Source organism: Ailuropoda melanoleuca, chromosome 5 (assembly GCF_002007445.2).
Source record: "Ailuropoda melanoleuca isolate Jingjing chromosome 5, ASM200744v2, whole genome shotgun sequence".
NCBI lineage: Eukaryota > Metazoa > Chordata > Mammalia > Carnivora > Ursidae > Ailuropoda > Ailuropoda melanoleuca.
Genome location: NC_048222.1, coordinates 43,962,898 through 43,980,724, shown reverse-complemented (window position 1 = coordinate 43,980,724; position 17,827 = coordinate 43,962,898). Strand labels below are relative to the sequence as shown.

General features: G+C 46.8%; 1 protein-coding gene across 4 annotated transcripts in view; it reads right to left on the bottom strand.

The window, feature by feature from the left end:
• CA12 (carbonic anhydrase 12) overlaps positions 1–17,827 on the bottom strand; it is a 52,242-nt gene that overhangs the window by 16,478 nt on the left and 17,937 nt on the right. For all 4 annotated transcript variants that reach the window (XM_034660867.1, XM_034660869.1, XM_034660866.1 and 1 more), the window contains exons 3-4: positions 3,081–3,260; positions 2,089–2,231 (exon numbers count right to left, since the gene is read on the bottom strand). In XM_034660867.1, coding sequence (XP_034516758.1) covers positions 2,089–2,231; positions 3,081–3,260 — 323 coding nt within the window. The remainder of the gene's footprint in view (positions 1–2,088; positions 2,232–3,080; positions 3,261–17,827) is intronic.

The following is a 17,827-nucleotide window of genomic DNA, read 5'->3' as shown; positions in this document are numbered from 1 at the left end:
TTGTGTTAGTAGATAGGTCTATATATATGATAGACATTTTTGTTGATTCTTTGCCTCTTGGGACTATAACACATTGAGATTTTCTCTCTCTCTTCTTTTTCTTCATCTCTTTTTCTGTCTTACGTGGTTGTAAATAGAATTCAAGCATATTTTATTGAATAGAGCTCAATGTTCCCCACATTTTAAGTGACTTTTTCAATTTTTAAAAACTATACAAAATTATTTATTCTTTTAAGTTAAGTCCTTTATGAAAGATGTCTTAGGGGCGCCTACTTCACTACCTTTCCCCATGAAGGATATAGGCCGTCACGTTTCCCCATACCATGTTAGCTAGGCCCAGCTTTGAGAAATGGAGATGTCTATATGGCTAAACCCCTGAAGGTCCTAGATCCTTATTTCCTGTTATAGCTGCCCTTTGTGCTCGTGGTCTGTTTCACCACTTTTCTTACTGTGTTCAGATTAAATCAAGAGGAGATGAAGACTGAAACAGACAGAACAGAATTCCCCGCTGAGATTAAGAGGGTCTTCTTTATAGGACTCAGTCCAGAAGAACTGCTACACTTTCAAGGACCCTCCATAGAGAATCTGCCACTTTTGGGTCACCCTCATGTATTTTCTCTATTATAGACACGTATGGTCCATCTTCACCAGGGCCTTGGTGACCGTGTGGCTTCAGAGCAGAAAATATAATAAATTTAAATATTTTTAAATGCCCAACTCTCCCAGCCTACACCCTAACTCCTTCTTTATTCCCCATGGGTAAGTAGAAGCCTCCACATTGCAATTAGCCTGAGAGAAATTGCAGTCCTGGAAGTTCAGATATGGGCCTGGTTTGAAGTACGTGCACCTCCAAGAGTGCCATCCTATTGGGCCAGAATTATAGCCCCGCCACACTTGTAACTCGACCTGTAATTAGCCTGAGACATTAAGCAGTTTAGCAACTGAGAACAGAGAATGGTCACGTCATTATGTACCTGGCTGATTAGTAGCATTTATCTCCTTGTATTTATTGCCCTGTAAACGTTCAGAACCACACTTCCAAGTTCTATCCTATGGGAGCTCTGAAATGGAGCAACTCGAGCACCCCCATGTCCCCTCTGCACACCTGGGTGGGGGGCAGGCACAGTGCTCCGTTCCCCCTGTTTTCTTTTGGCCTTTTGGGTTAGTGCCTCAGAGCAACATAATACAGGGCTGTGCTGACATCCCAAACTATCCTCATTGAGTCTCTCACTGCCATGATGTCCTGTGTATTGTAATGCCAGTCATCCCTCAGCTTGTGGCCAAGTAGAAGAGTAGCCCTGGGTCCCAAGGTTCCAAGCACCACCTATACCCAGGGAAAGGAAAGATGGGATGGGAAAGGCCTATGCAAACAGCATGGCATGTGAAGAAAGACAGAAGTTTGGGGAAGCAATTAGCCCAGTATGATTCAGCAATGGGATACACACAAAATATTATATAGAATGGGCTTCCTGAAGCACATTCTCAGATCCTAAGATCGTAACTCAAGTCTAGGGTAAGAAGCTGCCCTGATTGATGATATCTTGAGATCTCTAAGCTCTGTAACACTGATCAAACCCTTATAAGCAGGGTCATCCACTGTTTCCATTGACTGCAGTACCTCACACTTCTAACAGGTTTTGGCCCTTGGCCATAGTTGGCTCCGTGGTATTGGAGTACACAGATGCCAGAGTCAAGATGTTATTATGTGCCGGGGATGACCTATGTCGGCCGGACAAGCTGATGGGATCTTGATCTGTGCAAGCAGAAGGGCGGTGTCTAGAAAAGGGGAATGTGCATCACTCTGTGGCCCCCTGGGAGCATTGCCTTCTGAGCAGCATCATTCAGTAAATGATGGAGAGCAAACTCTGCATGTTCAGGAGAGGGAGGGGACCAGGATATCGCAGACGAGCTGCAGGGCGGCTGGAGTGGCTCTACCTTCCTGTGCTGCTGCTAATGCCAGGGGTGGGGGTGGGGAGCCTGAAGGCAGCCCTTTCTTGTGCTCTGATCTTACGTGTCCACCAGCCAGGTGGAGGGGTGCCAGACCACCCACCACCAGGCAGCTTCTGCCAGCGTGACAGCCCCACTCACCTCCGCGGCAAAGTGCTTCCCACCGACAGTGTGCTCGGAGCCATGCGGGTCATTCTGGCTCCCCCAGTGCAGGTGCAGCTGTGTGGCAGTGTAGCGGGACCGGAGGCCCTGGAGGTGCATGTCCGGGATCAGGTTCAGCCTCACTGTGGGGAGTAGAGCCTTCAGAGCCCTGGCCTGCTGAGCACCGCCTGAGAGCAGTTAGGGAGGCAACACTTGCCTGAGCCCAGACAGGAGGCAGGTGGATACAGCGAGTGGAGAGACACAGCCTGAGGGTCAGAAACCCGGGCTCTTCTCCTGAGAAAGTCCCCATTTCCCTAAAGCAAATCTAGCAGCACCAGCACCTTCTTGGTTGCCCTGGGAAAAGGACGGCAGGAGCACAAATACTGGACCACCAGGTGGATGTTTTGTTCAGATCTCTGTGTATTACATACCCAGCTATGACGATAGAACCATCAATGAAGCATCTGCCATGCTGGAGAATAATATAACAATAACAATAAAGCTCCTATTCAGGAAGCATCTACTGGATTCCAGATCCCAACATACATAATCTGTAGTCTTCACAGTACACATCAATATGTCCATTTTCCAGACAAAAGCTCAAGGAGGTTAATATTCTTACCCAGAGTCTCGTGACTCCTCAGTAGTCAAGCCAGGATTCAAAGCCAGGTTTGTCTGACTCCAAAGCCTGGGTGACCCCACAATGAACTGCGTGGCTCCTGGAGTATTTGAGCTAAGGGGCTGATGGGCTCAGACCTGTCCCCTCCCCCTTCCCAAGAGATGTGCTTCTTCTGAGAGGTGCTGCCCTGGCAGACCTGCCTCCAAGATCCCCTGAATGAGTGGTCCAGGCATCCCTGGGCTCCCCCCCCAGCCCCCGCCCCTTCTCCTGGGTACTGCAGTGGAGCCCCCTCCTGCCAGATGGACAAGAGCAGGCCAAGGAGCTGAGGAGTGCTCAGAGATCCCCTTGCAGATCTCAGAGGTATCTCTCTCACCTGAGTGGCCGTCGTTGGTCAGGATAAACTGCTCGTTGGCAGAAACATTGTAGCCTTGGAACCCCAGGGGCACAAGGCTGGCGTCGTACTGGAGGATGTCACTGTGCAGGTCTATTGGGGACTGCAGCACACCCCCACATGACGGGTACTTCTTGGACCAGCTCTTCTCCCCATCGGGACCTGGAAGGGGAGATCAAGCCTAAAGTTTAGTGAGCTTTCCACAAACATTTTTAACTCACTTTCTAATTCTGTGTTCAGTACGCGATACTCCTTTTCTCCTCTTCATCCCCAGAGGGTTATTCTTCAGGGCCCAGAGATCTCAGCCTACTGCTCACTTGCTCTTAAAGTGATGTGGGGAAAGGACTAGAGCAGCCCCATGCCAAGGACAAGGGCCCACCAAGCTCCGTGTGAATTTTACATTGTTCATATTTTGACACAATACGTATTCTCTCCATATGAAGACCTGCTGATTTTCAGCAATTTTGCATCTGTTTATGGAGCATCCATTAAGAGCAGGAATACCTCAGGGTCTTGAGGCCACCGGGTTGAACATAACAACAGGGCCCCTGCCTGCCCAAACTTTCATCCTCTGGGATGCTTCAGGCTGGAAAAATTGGTGTCGGACTGACCACAGCTCCAGGTAGGTCTTTGGGGCTGGTGGATTTACAGGTATGATCTTCCTAATAGGAAACCCTTGAGGATATTGGCTCTTGATACCCACATCTAGAGCAAATATAAAACCCAATCTGATAGAGATGCTTGAAAAATATCAAGTAATTATATGCCTGGAATCACAGAGCTAAGTGCAAAGTTTATACTGGGAGAGTGTGACAATACGACAAACTAATGCCAAACTACCAGTGAGCAGGAAGAGACTTAAAAAAAATAAATCCTCCAGGGCTCAGGCTTCTTGCTAACTACCGGGTAATTGTCCTTCCTCTGGAAATGGCAATAAACAATCCAATCCCATGTTCAGATAAACTTTCTTCCACAGGAAGAAAAAATCCTTAAAGAATGTAAAGCTGTGTTTAAAAGATTATCTCCCATGGTAATTAAATGGATTTTCAGGCGGAGGTTTCTCCAGAAAAGCAAATAATTGGCATGTCATGGTTCGTTAGGGTAGAACCACCGTGCCCTGTGGGCTGTCTCCGAGCTGGGACCCAAGCTTTGCCATCTGGGGTCCATTCATCAGTATTTCAGCACCAGGAATGACAGTAACTGGAGCAGAGGGGAAAGGAACTCCGCTTCTTCCGGGAACCCATCCATAGACAGCAGCACTATTTCACAAGAGTGGACGTGTGTACACTGGCCTCACAGAATCCCGGCTCCCTACCCCTTGTTCTCTAACTAGGGAACTTCATCTGAGAGTAAGGAGAGTCAGAGAAAAAAGTTGGTGCCCGGGTGCATTTAAAATGCTATGAGGAGTTGATCCGGGTCTGGACATACACGAGAGAACCCTACTAATTTTGCGAGACTGTCGACATTTGGATATACCTTTTTGGAAATGTTAGAGCTTGAAGGGATTTCGAAATTTCCTGTCCAACCTTTCATGGGACATCAGTTTCCTAACTTGTGCATGTCAGTCAGAGTTTTTACTGAACTGTATTTTAATTTTCAAGACCTCAGAGCCCTGGACTCAAAGCAACTCAACTACAGCAAGATGGCAGAGGGAAAGGAAGGCTGGTGGACACCAAAGTAAGACTATTACTCAACCAAGGACAAAACCAAATTCTTTAGGGACAGTAGGAAGCAGAGATGGAACAATCATGAGGTATGCAAACCCTTCGGTCAGGAAGAGGCACAGCTACAGGGCAAGCCTTCTAGAGTGAGGCTGCCAGCATTTTCTCTACTCACAATGACGTTTGGACCCACAACCAGGGTGGCAGAAGCTGCCATCCAGGCAGGAATGAAAAAACTCAGTGAGTGAAGAGGCAAAGCAATGAGATGATTTCTTCTTGGACACATGACTAAAGGGAACTGGGAAGGACTTTCTTTTCCCAGAACGGAGGATCCAAGAGGTTTCATGAAGAGAGCATTCTAGTGCTAACTAAACCAAGAGCTCTTTGGGGACAGGAACATCTCATTTTGAATATCACTGTGAACTCATGTTGTGATTAGGGGCACACACATAATAGGCATTTGGTAAACAGTTTCCCAAAGAATAAAAGACCGCACAGAACAGAGAGCTTGGGAAAAGGTTATCAGGAGGAGTTTTTCTTTTTCATTGTGTCCTAAATACTCTTTATTGGAACTGACACTGAATTAGGTATTTGGGGGCAGGAAAGGCTAGGGATATAAAAGGCCACAGAGCCGGTGTTAGCAAAACCTTCTTCGGAAAGAGGAGCAGCTATGTTGGACCACAGGAATCCAGAAAACAAGATTTCAGCACCAGCCACCACCTCAGTGAGTGACCTTGAGCAAGTCACATTCCCTGCCTGAGTCTCCTTTACCCTCCACACGAATGAGAGGGTTGAACACCGTGTTCTGGAAGTTCCGTTCTGGCTCTCAGCTCCGAGATGGATGGAGATTACTAGGACTAAGTGCCTCCACCCTCTGTATCAGGCAAGTTTGAACGAGCTGGAGAGAGCTGCTCATGCCAAAGCAGCCAGCACCCAGGCATGTGACACGGTGCCTGGTGGGAAGCGGCTGTGGGACTGCGAGCTCAGGGTGCTGCTGCCCCCGGGGCTGGCGAGCCACCTGCCTCGGGAACCTGCCACAGTGTTAGCTGCCGTCCCCAGGGGGCGCTCATCTTTGAGCACCAGCCACAGCCCCTTGGGGCAGCAGGGCCTAAAAAGCCTTTTCAATTCCTCCTGCTTTATTATTATTATTTGTAGTAGCTTGGTCCTTACAACTCGATAGGATCAACAAGGCAAAAACCATCATTTTATAGATGAAGAATTGAGATTGAAGGATTTGCTCTAATGAGACCTTGGCTTAGTAACAGAGTTACCTTGCCTGGGTCACAGAACCTCCAAGACCTTCTGTTTTCATATTTATCCAGGAGATTTGGGGCATGCCTGTTTCCTCCCTCTACTGTGCTCTCCATGAAGGCAATGTCACGTTCAGCCCTGCCTCTCCCATGATGCCTGGCACAGAGCGGGCCCTTACGCGTTTGCGGGGTTGCATTCTGATGCTGATTTTGTACTTGTTCCTCTCCAGGGAAGCACGCCCCTCTATGAATTCCCTACCACCCCATATCATTTTTTTCCCATAAAAAAAAAATTAGGTCACTTGCACAGGTTCAAAATTTATCTTCCTAGCTTCCTGCATGAGGATGTGTTCTGTTTGGGACTACTCAGTGAGAAAGAAATCTGGTTGCTGCCCTGGGGCCTAGGAGATGGCCTGCCAAGTATGGGGCTTCACAGCAGTTCATAGAACCCCCCACCAGCATGGGATGGCCAGTGTCCCCTTCTTGCACGGCTGGGGACCTTGTCAGAGCAGCCTCCCATCTTCGTGGCTTGTGAGTGAGAGGGGTGTGCGGTGCCACATGGGTGGGCACCAGGGAACCAGTATCGGGGTGTTGTCAGTAAACCCCTTGCGGCCCCCCATGCCTAGCCTCTGTCTGGGGGATGTGTGACTTGTTGCCGAAGTAACGCTGGCCTTTCGTAGGCAGCCACAGCCCAGACTGTGGCTTTTCAACTTGGTCTCAACTTTCACACTCATGCCAAGTGCCCTGTGCCAGGAAACCTCACTTGGGACGGACTTTGCCAAAAGAGGCGTTTATTTCCAGCTACTGTAAAAACTCAACTTTTCTCAGTTTTGGCTTTGTCTTTTCAGTGAATTGGATTCCTCACATGATCCTGATAAAGGAGATCATGTGTATCTCCCAGTTTGTTTTTCCAAAGTCAAAGCATTATTTCTTTCCAGCTCCTGTTTTTCTGCTTTAGGCAAAACAGAGGTGGGCCAAATTTCTGTTTTGAATTGTGACAGGAGATTAACATGGCACAGCTCAAAATGCCTCTTGTGATCTCCGATTGGGAATTATGAGGCCCAGGGTACAAGATCTGCATTACCCAAGGACCAGAATTTTTGTCTTGGAAAATTTCAAGTACATATAACAGCAGAGAGAGGAGCAAAATGAACCTCCACGTCCCCCAGCCTCGACAGCTAACCCTTGGCGGAAACAAATCAGCCTCATCTGAATCGCAGCCTCTCCCCTATCCCCGGATAATCCTGAAACAAACCCAAACAGTTTTCATCTGTACGTACTTCAGTATGTGCCTCTAAAACACAGGACTCTTAAAACCACAATACCATGACCACACTTAAAAAGTTAATTCCTTAAGGTTATCAAATCTCATCAGAATTCAGTTTTCCAACGATCTCATCAATTTTTAATGGCTTATTTGTAAGCTTCAGGATTCAAGTAAGGTCCACATGTTGCAGTTAGTTGACCCGTTACAGCCTAGATCTCAATATGATGGTGCGATGCCTCATCAGAGAACCATTGGCCCCGCTCTTCCAAGGCTCGGAATCTCAGAGCCCGGCTGGCTCGGTCCATCCTTTGTCCTCACTCGGTCGTGGAGTCCTACATGTCTGTTACCACCACCACCTCTACCACCCCAGGACGGGCCCTCATCGTGTCACACTGCACAGGCTTCCTGCAGCGTCCCCCGCCTCAGCCTGTGCTGTTCGCCACCAGGCTCCCTTCTTTGACCAAGTTTAACCAGATGTAGCCTTGCTTCTGCGGCACAGCCCGCCCCGCCCCTTCCTTTCTCCGAAGCACGCCTGCCCCACCCGACAAAGCAGAGCAGAGCCATGGCCGGCTTTCATGGCCTGAAACACCTCAGCCTGTCAAGGCCTTCAGTGGCCTCATACCCTTCCCAGTCAGCCCCCATGGTCAGGCCGGCTTCCCCATCCTCAGAACAAGCTATGAACTCGACCTTCACAAACGTTCTTATGCTCAAAAGGTGCTTAAAATGCCGCCCTCTTTCCCCTTCACCCTTCCAAATCTTGTCCACGCTTCAAAGTCCAGCTCAAGTCCTGCCAAAGCTACCCCAGTGCTTTCTCCCGGCCCTGGACTCCTGAGCCAGCCTGCTGGGGTCCGCGCTGTGCTGCGGTGATGGGAATGCTTGTTTAGGTCTTGAGTATGGCTGCTGTCTCCAGACCAGCACCTGCACCTGCTCCTGCTCTGGACTAGAACTCTGCAGATCTCCAAGTCCTTTGGAAGACGGGAGCTTTTTGTCACATCCCTCCTGCATGTCTGACATGGTGGCCCTGACAAAACACTTAAGAAATTGAGTGGAAGGGTTTCTTAGGCTCGTTTCAGAAATCTAGCCATAAAGGGATGAGAGAAGAGTGTGTGTACACGGGCGCACCTGGCATTAGGAAGGTGAGGGTAACGAGAAGGGTTTTGTTCTTAATGGATAGACTTGAGCGTACTTCCATACAGAAGGGAAAGGGGAGGAGAGAGGGAGGGTTGGATCTGGGAGAAAGAGGATCCTATGGATGGAGGGTGGCCCCGAGAAGACAGCGAGTTGGGGAAACTCCAGCCAGCAGAGGTAGAAAATAACTCCAGGCTGAAGGAGGCACTGGATAAATGCTCATCATATGGATCAAGCAGAACACTGAAGCCTGCCTGGAAATGAAGCCCATGGAGTAAAACCCCAGTCGGAAATCCGGGAACTGAGCAGGCTTGCGAAGCTCATCATAGACGATCGGCTGTGGCAAGACAAGCCATCTGGTTTTCCGCAATCTGCGATGTACGCAACCAAAGTGCACCAGTGAGCCTAAGAAAGTCAATGTCATTATTTCTAATGAACTTATACTTCACTACTTTCTTAATACATCTTATTGTAGGGTTTTTAAAAAGTTTTATTTATTTATTTAACGAAGCGCGCATGAACAGTGGGGAGGGGCAGAGGGAGAGGGCTTCTCCCCGCTGAGCTGGGAGCCCGACATGGGGCTTAATCCCAGGACCCTGAGATCATAACCCGAGCTGAAGGCAGATGCTTAACCGACTGAGCCACCCAGGCGCCCAATACATTTTGTGTCTGGTTTTAAAATTTAATTACAGAAGATTTCGAAGTCGGTACAAAAGTAGAACATCTGGGTAGCTCAGACGGTTCAGCATCTGACCCTTGATTTCAGCTCAGGTCATGATATCAGGTTGGTAAGATCGAGCCCCATGTGGGCTCTGCATGGAACCTACTTAAGATTCTCTTTCTCCCTCTCCTTCTGCCTCCTCCCCTCTCTCCAAAAAAATTAATAAAAATAAAATAAAAATTAGTTTAAAGTAAAGAGTATCGTATAGTGGCCCCAGGTAGCCATCTATCTATCCACAATTAGTTTTGTCTACCCTCCTCCACTGGATTACTCTGAAGAAAATCTATGGATGCTGATCCAAAGATAAGAAGTCTTTAAAAATAACCACAATACTATTTTCACATCTAAAACCTGTTGGCAGTAATTTCTTAATGTCCTCAAATATCCAGTGAGTGTTCTGGTTTCCCCAGTTGCCTCATAAACTCATTTAATGGTTTATTGGAATCAGGGTCCAGACAAGGTCATGTATTGTGACTGGTTAGTATAGCTGCTAGGTTGCTCTCTATCTGCGTGCCCCGCTTTCGTCTCTCCCCAGTATGGGTGTGTTTACTGTGTACATATATGGATAGACTTATTACTGCCTCAGGCAAATAATCATTTATGCAAGTAAATGAAGGATCATTTTATTATTTTATAGCCTGTTTGTGGACATGGTATGGGGTAAGTAAAAAACTTAATGGGTTGAGTAATTTCTTATACAGCTGGTACATACATTGTAATAATCAAAGCACAGAGAGCTCCTTAGAAGACAAGAACTACGTAATAACTGCTAGTTTCTCACCGGTCACTCTTTCTCACTGTACATCCCATGTGCTCAAGAATAATACATATTTTAATAAAAATATTGTTTGTAACTTGGACTGTATCTGATAAGTCTGGACACACACCAAAAACACATTCGTTGTTATCCTATTTTGAGGTTTGTCTTTTTGGGCCTTTCTAAGCCAGTCCGTCAGATCTACTGCTGCCCCTGACGTTTCTTGGTGGTCACATTTTCCGAGGTAGCCTCCTGCCCGTGTCTGTGGGAATGTCTGTGCAGGCAGCTGCCTGGGCTCCAGGGCATGTCTCTTTGGAGTGGCTACCAAAACACAGGGTCAGATCAAAACCTACCCCAGCGGATAAAACTCTCATGGCAAGGCTTACATATTCTGGGTGTTGACACACCTTTTTTTCAATCAATAGCCAAAGTTTCAGTCCAATAAAACCTTTTGCTCAGTCCCCCAAAGTTTGTTTTCTAAGGGGATCTGACTATATAATAAAAATGGACCGTGTCCCGATGGGTATATTTAAATGGAAGTGATCGAATGTATACCAAATTTGAATACACATTCAATGAAATGGATTACATTGGTCATTAAAAATGCATATTCAAATGTTGACTAAATACTCTCCCTTGGAATGCTGCTTAGTTTGGAAGTGAATTCATTCATTTCTTCAACAAATGGGCCTACCATGTGCCAGGCACTATATTAGGTGCCGAAGATGTGCTGGGGAGCACAACAATCTGGTCTCTGTCCTCCTGGAGCTTACATTCCAGTGGACGAGACAGATAATAAATTGCAAAGAAGCAAACCAATACATAAATGAAATAATTCCAGTCTGTAATCCGTGCTATGAAGGACATAAGCAAGGACAAGGATGGGGAAAACGGAGGGATCACTGTGGACCAGGGGCTACAGGAAGGCTTCCCAGAGGCGGTGCCATGAAAAATTGAGACTTAAGGAATGGGACCGAGCCTTCGGGCCCGCTCTAAGCCCACCTTGAAACCACACACCCTCAGGATGCTGTTGGGATGTGGAAGCCATATTTTTTTTTTTTAAGATTTTTTATTTATTTGACAGAGCTAGAGACAGCCAGCTAGAAAGGGAACACAAGCAGGGGGAGTGGGAGAGGAAGAAGCAGGCTCATAGCAGAAGAGCCCTGTGGGGCTCGATCCCATAACGCTGGGATCACGCCCTGAGCCGAAGGCAGACACTTAACCGCTGTGCCACCCAGGTGCCCCATGGAAGCCATATTTAAAAATATGTTTAGTATGTACTTCACAGCTCCTGCAGTTTACTTCTGAGGTTGATTAAAAGACATACAGCTTCTCATAGAAGCCGGGTGAGTTCAGCCTCTTGCTATGGAGTTCCCACAGAGTCCACCTGGCTGGGATCTGCGTCCCCCCCCCCCCGCAGAAGACCACATTACGCCAAGTCTGCCTGTTTTCCTGCCAGGCAGGTGGAGTGGCGTGGCCGTGAAGACCAGGATCCGGCCCAGAAGGAAAGGAGGCTAGCAGGGGTGGTGTGGGTTAATGATTGATGGATGAGGTCTTATGACTTTATTATAAACAAGTGGAGGCCAAAGAATCAAACTGGCATTTTCCTTTGTTAATGTCACAAACAAGTCAGAGACAGGGCGGTGGGGGAGGGCTAGAGTCAGGGTTACTTGTCATTTACAGAGCTTAACGTGGGGTTGCCGAAGGAGGTACATTCTGCTTCCTTGGGTTTTATGTTGCAGGTTAATACAAACGGGAATGTTTTCTAAGTTGCTTTCATCTATACTTTATGTCAAACTCTCCTCTTCATTATTTCAATTCGTGTTTGGGCCAGATCGAGAGGAGGGGCTGACCCTGGGGTAAAGCCGTGCTTGGGCATCATTTCTGGATTAGCCGTGGGGTAGGGGGGTGCGGAGAAGAGGTGAGCTGAAAGACTGGCCACCACCTCAGCTCTCTGCTAGACCTTGGAAGCCCTTCTCCTTCACTTGCCATATCTAGAGACACCCCCACCCCAGTAATGCCGTGGTTTTGAGGGAGAGGGGAGGTACAAGGGCAGATCCCTCTCCCTGCCCATCTTACCCCCTAACGCAGGACAAAGTGTTTCCCCCTCCTCTGTGCTCCTGTAGGGCCCTTGGCATTTCTCTTTTCCCAGCAACACCTACACTTATCAAAATAATATTCTATATCTTTCTACCCCAGTAGGCCAGTGGTTCCCAAAGTGTAGTCCCGGGGCAAGCATTATCATCATCGTCATCACCAGCGCCATCATTGTCACCTAAGAACTCATTAGAAATGCAGATTCTTGGCCCCACTCCACGCCTCCTGAATCAGGCACCCCGGGACGGTGCACAGTGGCTGTCATCAAGCCCACAGGTGATGCTACTGCTCCTGGAGGCTGAGAACTGCCGCACTCGGCTTTCAGCTTGCCTCTCTCACTCTTGGGTCCCTGACTCCTATCCCAGAGCTTGGCAAACTCAACGTCCAACAAATGGTTCTTGAGCAACAATAGTGACAAACCAGTAAGTTAAACAAGTCGCTACAGCGGGAAGAGCCTCAGCCCAATAATGAAACCCAGGCAGGCGCCAGTCACTGGTCAGTGCTCAGCCCACATTCTTCCCTTCGGTCTACCTTGACTTATTCACAAACAAATCGTGGTGTAAAAACGTGAAGTCCATAGTCAAGCCAGATGTCCTGCTCCATCCTCCTTAATAAGAATATTAAAAATATTCTTTCTCCATGCTCAGGCATCTCTGAATAGAAAAGGCTGCAGACATCATCTTTTTAATGTACTATTATATGTGTAATTCTAAAAATGTAATTATGATGTTTGAGGTGTTTATTCAATGTTGACTATTAGGAACATAACCTCCTTTTCTCAATCTGTTTTTATGGCTCATTTAAAAAAAAATTTTTATTGTGGCAAAATATACATAATATAAAGTTTACCATTTTAACAATTTCTTAGTGAATTCATGCCATTAAGTACATTCACGCTGCTGTGCAACCATCACCACTATCCATTTCCAGATCTGTTTCCATCACCCCAAACATATGCTGCTAGTGGGAATGTAAAATGGTGCAGCCGATATGGAAAAGTGTGGTGGCTCCTTAGAAACTTAGAATTACCATATGATCAGCAATTCTATTCCTAGGTATATACTCAAAAAAAACTGAAACCAGGGACTCAGATACTTGGACACCAGTGTTCATAGCAGCGTTATTCACAATTGCCAAAGGGTGGAAATACCCCAAGTCCATTCACCAACACACGAACAGATAAACAAAATGTCGTATAGACCTACAATGTAATACAATTTGTCCATAAAAAGACTTGTCTCATTTTAATATATAATTTCTTTTCCTAGAACCCCACCTAGTAGGTGTTTAAGGAGAGCTGAGGTAGGTCTCCATATTGGCACACCTGTCATAGAACCAAAATCATGGTAGATGCTCAGTAAACTCTCACTGGCTGAGGAAAGCTCTCTGTAACTTCTTCTTGAGTCTAACCCCAGAGCACTTGTCAAACGTGTTGCTTGTTGAAACACGTGTTGCATGGTGCGCTGGGTGTTATACGCAAGTAATGAATCATGGAACTTTACATCAAAAACTAGGGATGTACTGTATGGTGACTAACATAATATAATAAAAAAATATTAAAACAACAACAACAACACAGATTGCCGAGCCCCACCCCCGCAGCTTCTGATCCAGCAGGTTTTGGGTGGAGCCCCAGAATCTGCATTTCTACCAAGTTCCCAGGTGATGCTGCCGCTGTCTGTCTGGGGACCACACTTTGAGAACCACCGGTCTAGAGCCGTATTTCTTAACCCTGGACCTACTCTGGCATCTCTGAGGGCTTTTACGTTTGCCCCTAGCCCCAGCCCCTGAGATCCGGTTTAATTGGTCTTGGGTGGGGTCCACACACAGGAAGCCTTGAGAAGCTGCCCCGGTGATTCTAACGTGCAGCCAAAGTTGAGGAGAGCTGATGAAAAGCCCTCTTCAGATCAAAGGCCTTGACGTCGAAGCCAGAGCTTTTACTCTCCTTCGCCAGGGTAAGATTGCTTTATAATTTTTAATTAATTAATGTTTTCTTGTGGTGAAATATATATAATATAAATTTACCATTAGTGACATTTGGTATGTTCACAGTGGTGTGCAACCATCATCCCCCTTTAGCTCCAGAACATTTTCACCACACCTGAAGGAAACCCCATCCTCAGTCCCCATTCCCCTCCTTCCCTCAATCCCTGGTAACCACTCATCTACTTTCTGTCTCTAAGGATTTGACTGCTCTGTACCTTTCATATCAGTGGAATCAATATGTGGTTTTCGTGTCCGGCATCTTTCACATAGTACAATGTTTTCATGGTTCATCCATGTTGTAGCACGTATCCATACTTCCTTTTTATGACTGAATCATGTCCCCTTGTATAGTCATACCAGCATTTGTTTATCCATTCATATCATTGCTTTGTACTGTAGTTTAAATATTTGACTCTGGTTAAATTACATCTCTGGTCTGTAAAATAGTTGTTGACTGAAATCAAGCAACCGTGTTTCTCCTGTGTGGGTTTTAGAAGAGGCTCTGATGCTGGGGCTCCTGGTAGGGTGGTTAAGCGTCTGTCTTCGGCTCAGGTCTTGATTGCAGGGTCCTGGGATCGAGCCCTATCTTGGGCTCCCTGCCCATCATGTGTGCTTTCTCTCTCTTAAATAAATAAAATATTAAAAAAAGAAAAAAGAAAAAAGTCTGTGACTAGAGCCCGTGTGAAGGCAAGACGCAGTAGACTCAGCCTTGGTTTCCTGGAAACACGGGTCTAGGGGTCAGCGAGGCTGTTATCTGTAACGAGCTCCTGACTGGAAAGGGGAACCTTCACATCGGAATGCTAACAAGAGGCGTATTCCATACAAGGTGGTGTGGCAATGTTTCCTGGCACTCGAAGGAAGTTGGTGGGAGAGCAAATGACGTGGGCAGAGGCTGCCTGTCTGCCAGGCTCTTTCCTTGGCAAAGAGAGGTCTGAAAATGTCTCAGGTGCTTTCAGTCGTTGGTACAGCTGTCTCCTCAGCTGACAGAAGGCTGCTCGTCTCCCCACCCCCCACCAGCACTCATCTTTGTTAAAAGTGTGAGGCTGGGGGTGACCAACCATGACTGCATTCAGGGTTAGTGGGTCAGGGACAATGCCAGATATCGAAGCTGAATGCGATTCCCGCAGGGTATTTAGTTGTGGACTTTTGATGTCTGTTAGTAGAACCAGTCCCTCCCCTTTCACTTTCACTGTGCTCTTTCGCCTCTGCTTTGCAGTCAAGCATCTTCCAAGAATTGTCTAAGCTGCTGGCTTGTGGCATCTTCACTTCCCATTCAGACTCCCTGCTCTGTGACTCTGACTTGAGGCCCACGCCCCACTGAATTCAAATAGACTCTTGAGTCCTCGTTTTCTTGCAGCCCTTGGCCCTAGTGCCCCTCATAACCCCGTTTCTGAAACCTCTCCTCTCTGCTATCTGTAGCTCCCTGCCCCTTAATGTCACTTGTCCCATGGTTTTGTCCTTGGCTCTCTTCTCTCACACATACGCCCCTGCACTGAGCCTATCCCCTTCAATGGTTTCACCACCACCTCTGCCCTGCCCAGTTTCCTCCTGAGCTCCAGACCAGCCTACTGGATGTCCCTACTGGATGCCCATGGCTTCCTGAAACCAGACATGGCTGGAGACAGAGGCAGACAAACAATTAAAAAAGAATAACCAAACTTGCCATCTTTTCCTCTCTGACTGTCCTCCTTCCAAAACTTCTCTTGTTTCCTTCAAGGTTCTCTGTCTCAACTGATGGTTCCACTCACTGCACCAAAGCCTAGAATCACAATCTACTTCTTCCCATCCTCTCCTTTGAACCCACTGCTAGGCACGGGGAAATAATGATTTTACTTTTACGTGTCTTTTTTAAAAGGTTTTTATTCTGAAAAATTTTAAATGTACAGAAAATTTATAAGAATAGCACAATCAATTCCCATATACTCTTCACCTAAAATCACTAGTTGTTAACATTTTGCCACACCTGCTTTATTACTCTCTCTCTCTGTATATATATATACATATTTACACACATTATTGTTATTGCAGTTCTTCCTCAGCCTGTGATGAGATTATGTCCCAATAAACCCACTGTAAGTTGAAAATCATGTAAATTGAAAATGCACCTAGCCTACCAAACATCACAGCCCAGCTTACCTTAAGCATACTTATACTAGCCTACAATTGGGCGGAATCATCTAACACAAAGCCTGTTGAATATCTCATGTAAATTGTTGAGGACTGTGCTGAAAGTGAAAAACAGAATGGTTAGGTACAAAGTGGTTATAAGTGTATCAGTTGTTTATCCTTTCGATGGGGTGGCTGCCTGGGAGCTGGGGCTACTGCCCCGCCCAGTGTCACCAGAGAGGATCACAGCAGGTGTCGCTAGCCAATGGAAAGACCCAAGCTTACAATTCCAAGTATAGTTTCTACCAAACATGTATCGCTTTCCTGCCATCCTAAAATCGAAAAATTGTAGGTTGAACCATCGCAAGTTGGGGCTATCTTTTTAGAGGAAGTTTCAGACATCATGCTCTCTTGTACTTAAATACTTACATGTCTATTTCCTGAAAACAAGGACATTTTCTTACATAATCACAATACAACTATCCAAGTCAGGAAATTTAACAATTAATACAATACTGTTATCTAGTATACAATCAGTATTCACATTTTGTACATCCAGGCTCAAAGGATCTTCCCACAGATTATGTGTGATTTATGAAAGGGAAAAATGGTAATGTTAAAATGGAGAAAGCTATTGGGCATTATCGTAACCATGTGATAGAATTATCACCAACAATGACATCGAGTGCCTCCTGATGAAATGCTCAGTCAGGGACATATTACTTCCGCAGTATTCACGCCGAAACGTACAACGTGAATCTCATGAGAAACCCTTGGACAAACCCAAATTGAGAGACCTTCTAGAAGATTTCCAGTCTCTATGCTTCAGAAATGCCACAACATGAAAGGTCTAAAGAGACACCACAAAAACATGCAGTGAGTTATCTGGATTGACTCCTGCCTCAGAAATCGTCTTATCAAGGATTGCATTAAGTTTCTTTTAAACTTGGCCTTGCTGTGCCCGCTGTGGCACAGCCTTTGTTCAGACCCACAGTTCCATACCTGTGCCCCTCATTGGCCTCCCTTCTCCAGGCTTACCCCACAGCCCTCCCTTCTCCACACTAATGCACACCACATCCGCACATAACTTTGCAGAAAGGTCTTTAGTCGATCCTCAAGGCTTTAGGATTAAGCCCAAGGTCTACAGTGCAGCCCTCAAGCCCCTCGTGATCTCACCCCCTTCTCCAGCCTTCGCTTTCCCCACTGCCATCTGCCAAGAATCTGAGGTCTGTGGTGGGGGGAGCTAAAATTCCACCCGAACTAACAGGTTAGGCTGCCACAGCTTCATTGCAAAGACACAAGACTGCTGAGTCCAGGACAGGACAGTTTATTACAGCAGTAGCAGAGTGCCATTTGCACCTGTTTCCCAAGCCCCGGTTCCACAAGGTGCTACAATGAGGCCAGGTGACACCTGCACATGCCCACCACTCAGCGTCATGGCCAAGCAACTCCACGTTTAGGAAACCCCAGGCTTCTAGAGGGGCAGTTGGCAAACCTGCCCAACCTTACCCCCAAGGGAGGCACTGTCTTTATCTTACTGCACAGCAAACAAATCTGCTCTCTGCCCTAGAGGGAGACACTATCTCTAGCTTATGAAACGATTTGCTACATAAACATCCTTGAAATGATAGTCTGGAACCATTGCCATCAGCACCTCTGCCCACAGACTAGCTGAAACACCAGAGACCCAGTGAGAAGTCTCCCAAAACGGCTCCTCCAACAGTAGGTGGCTGCCACCTGATTCTAACTGCGCCAC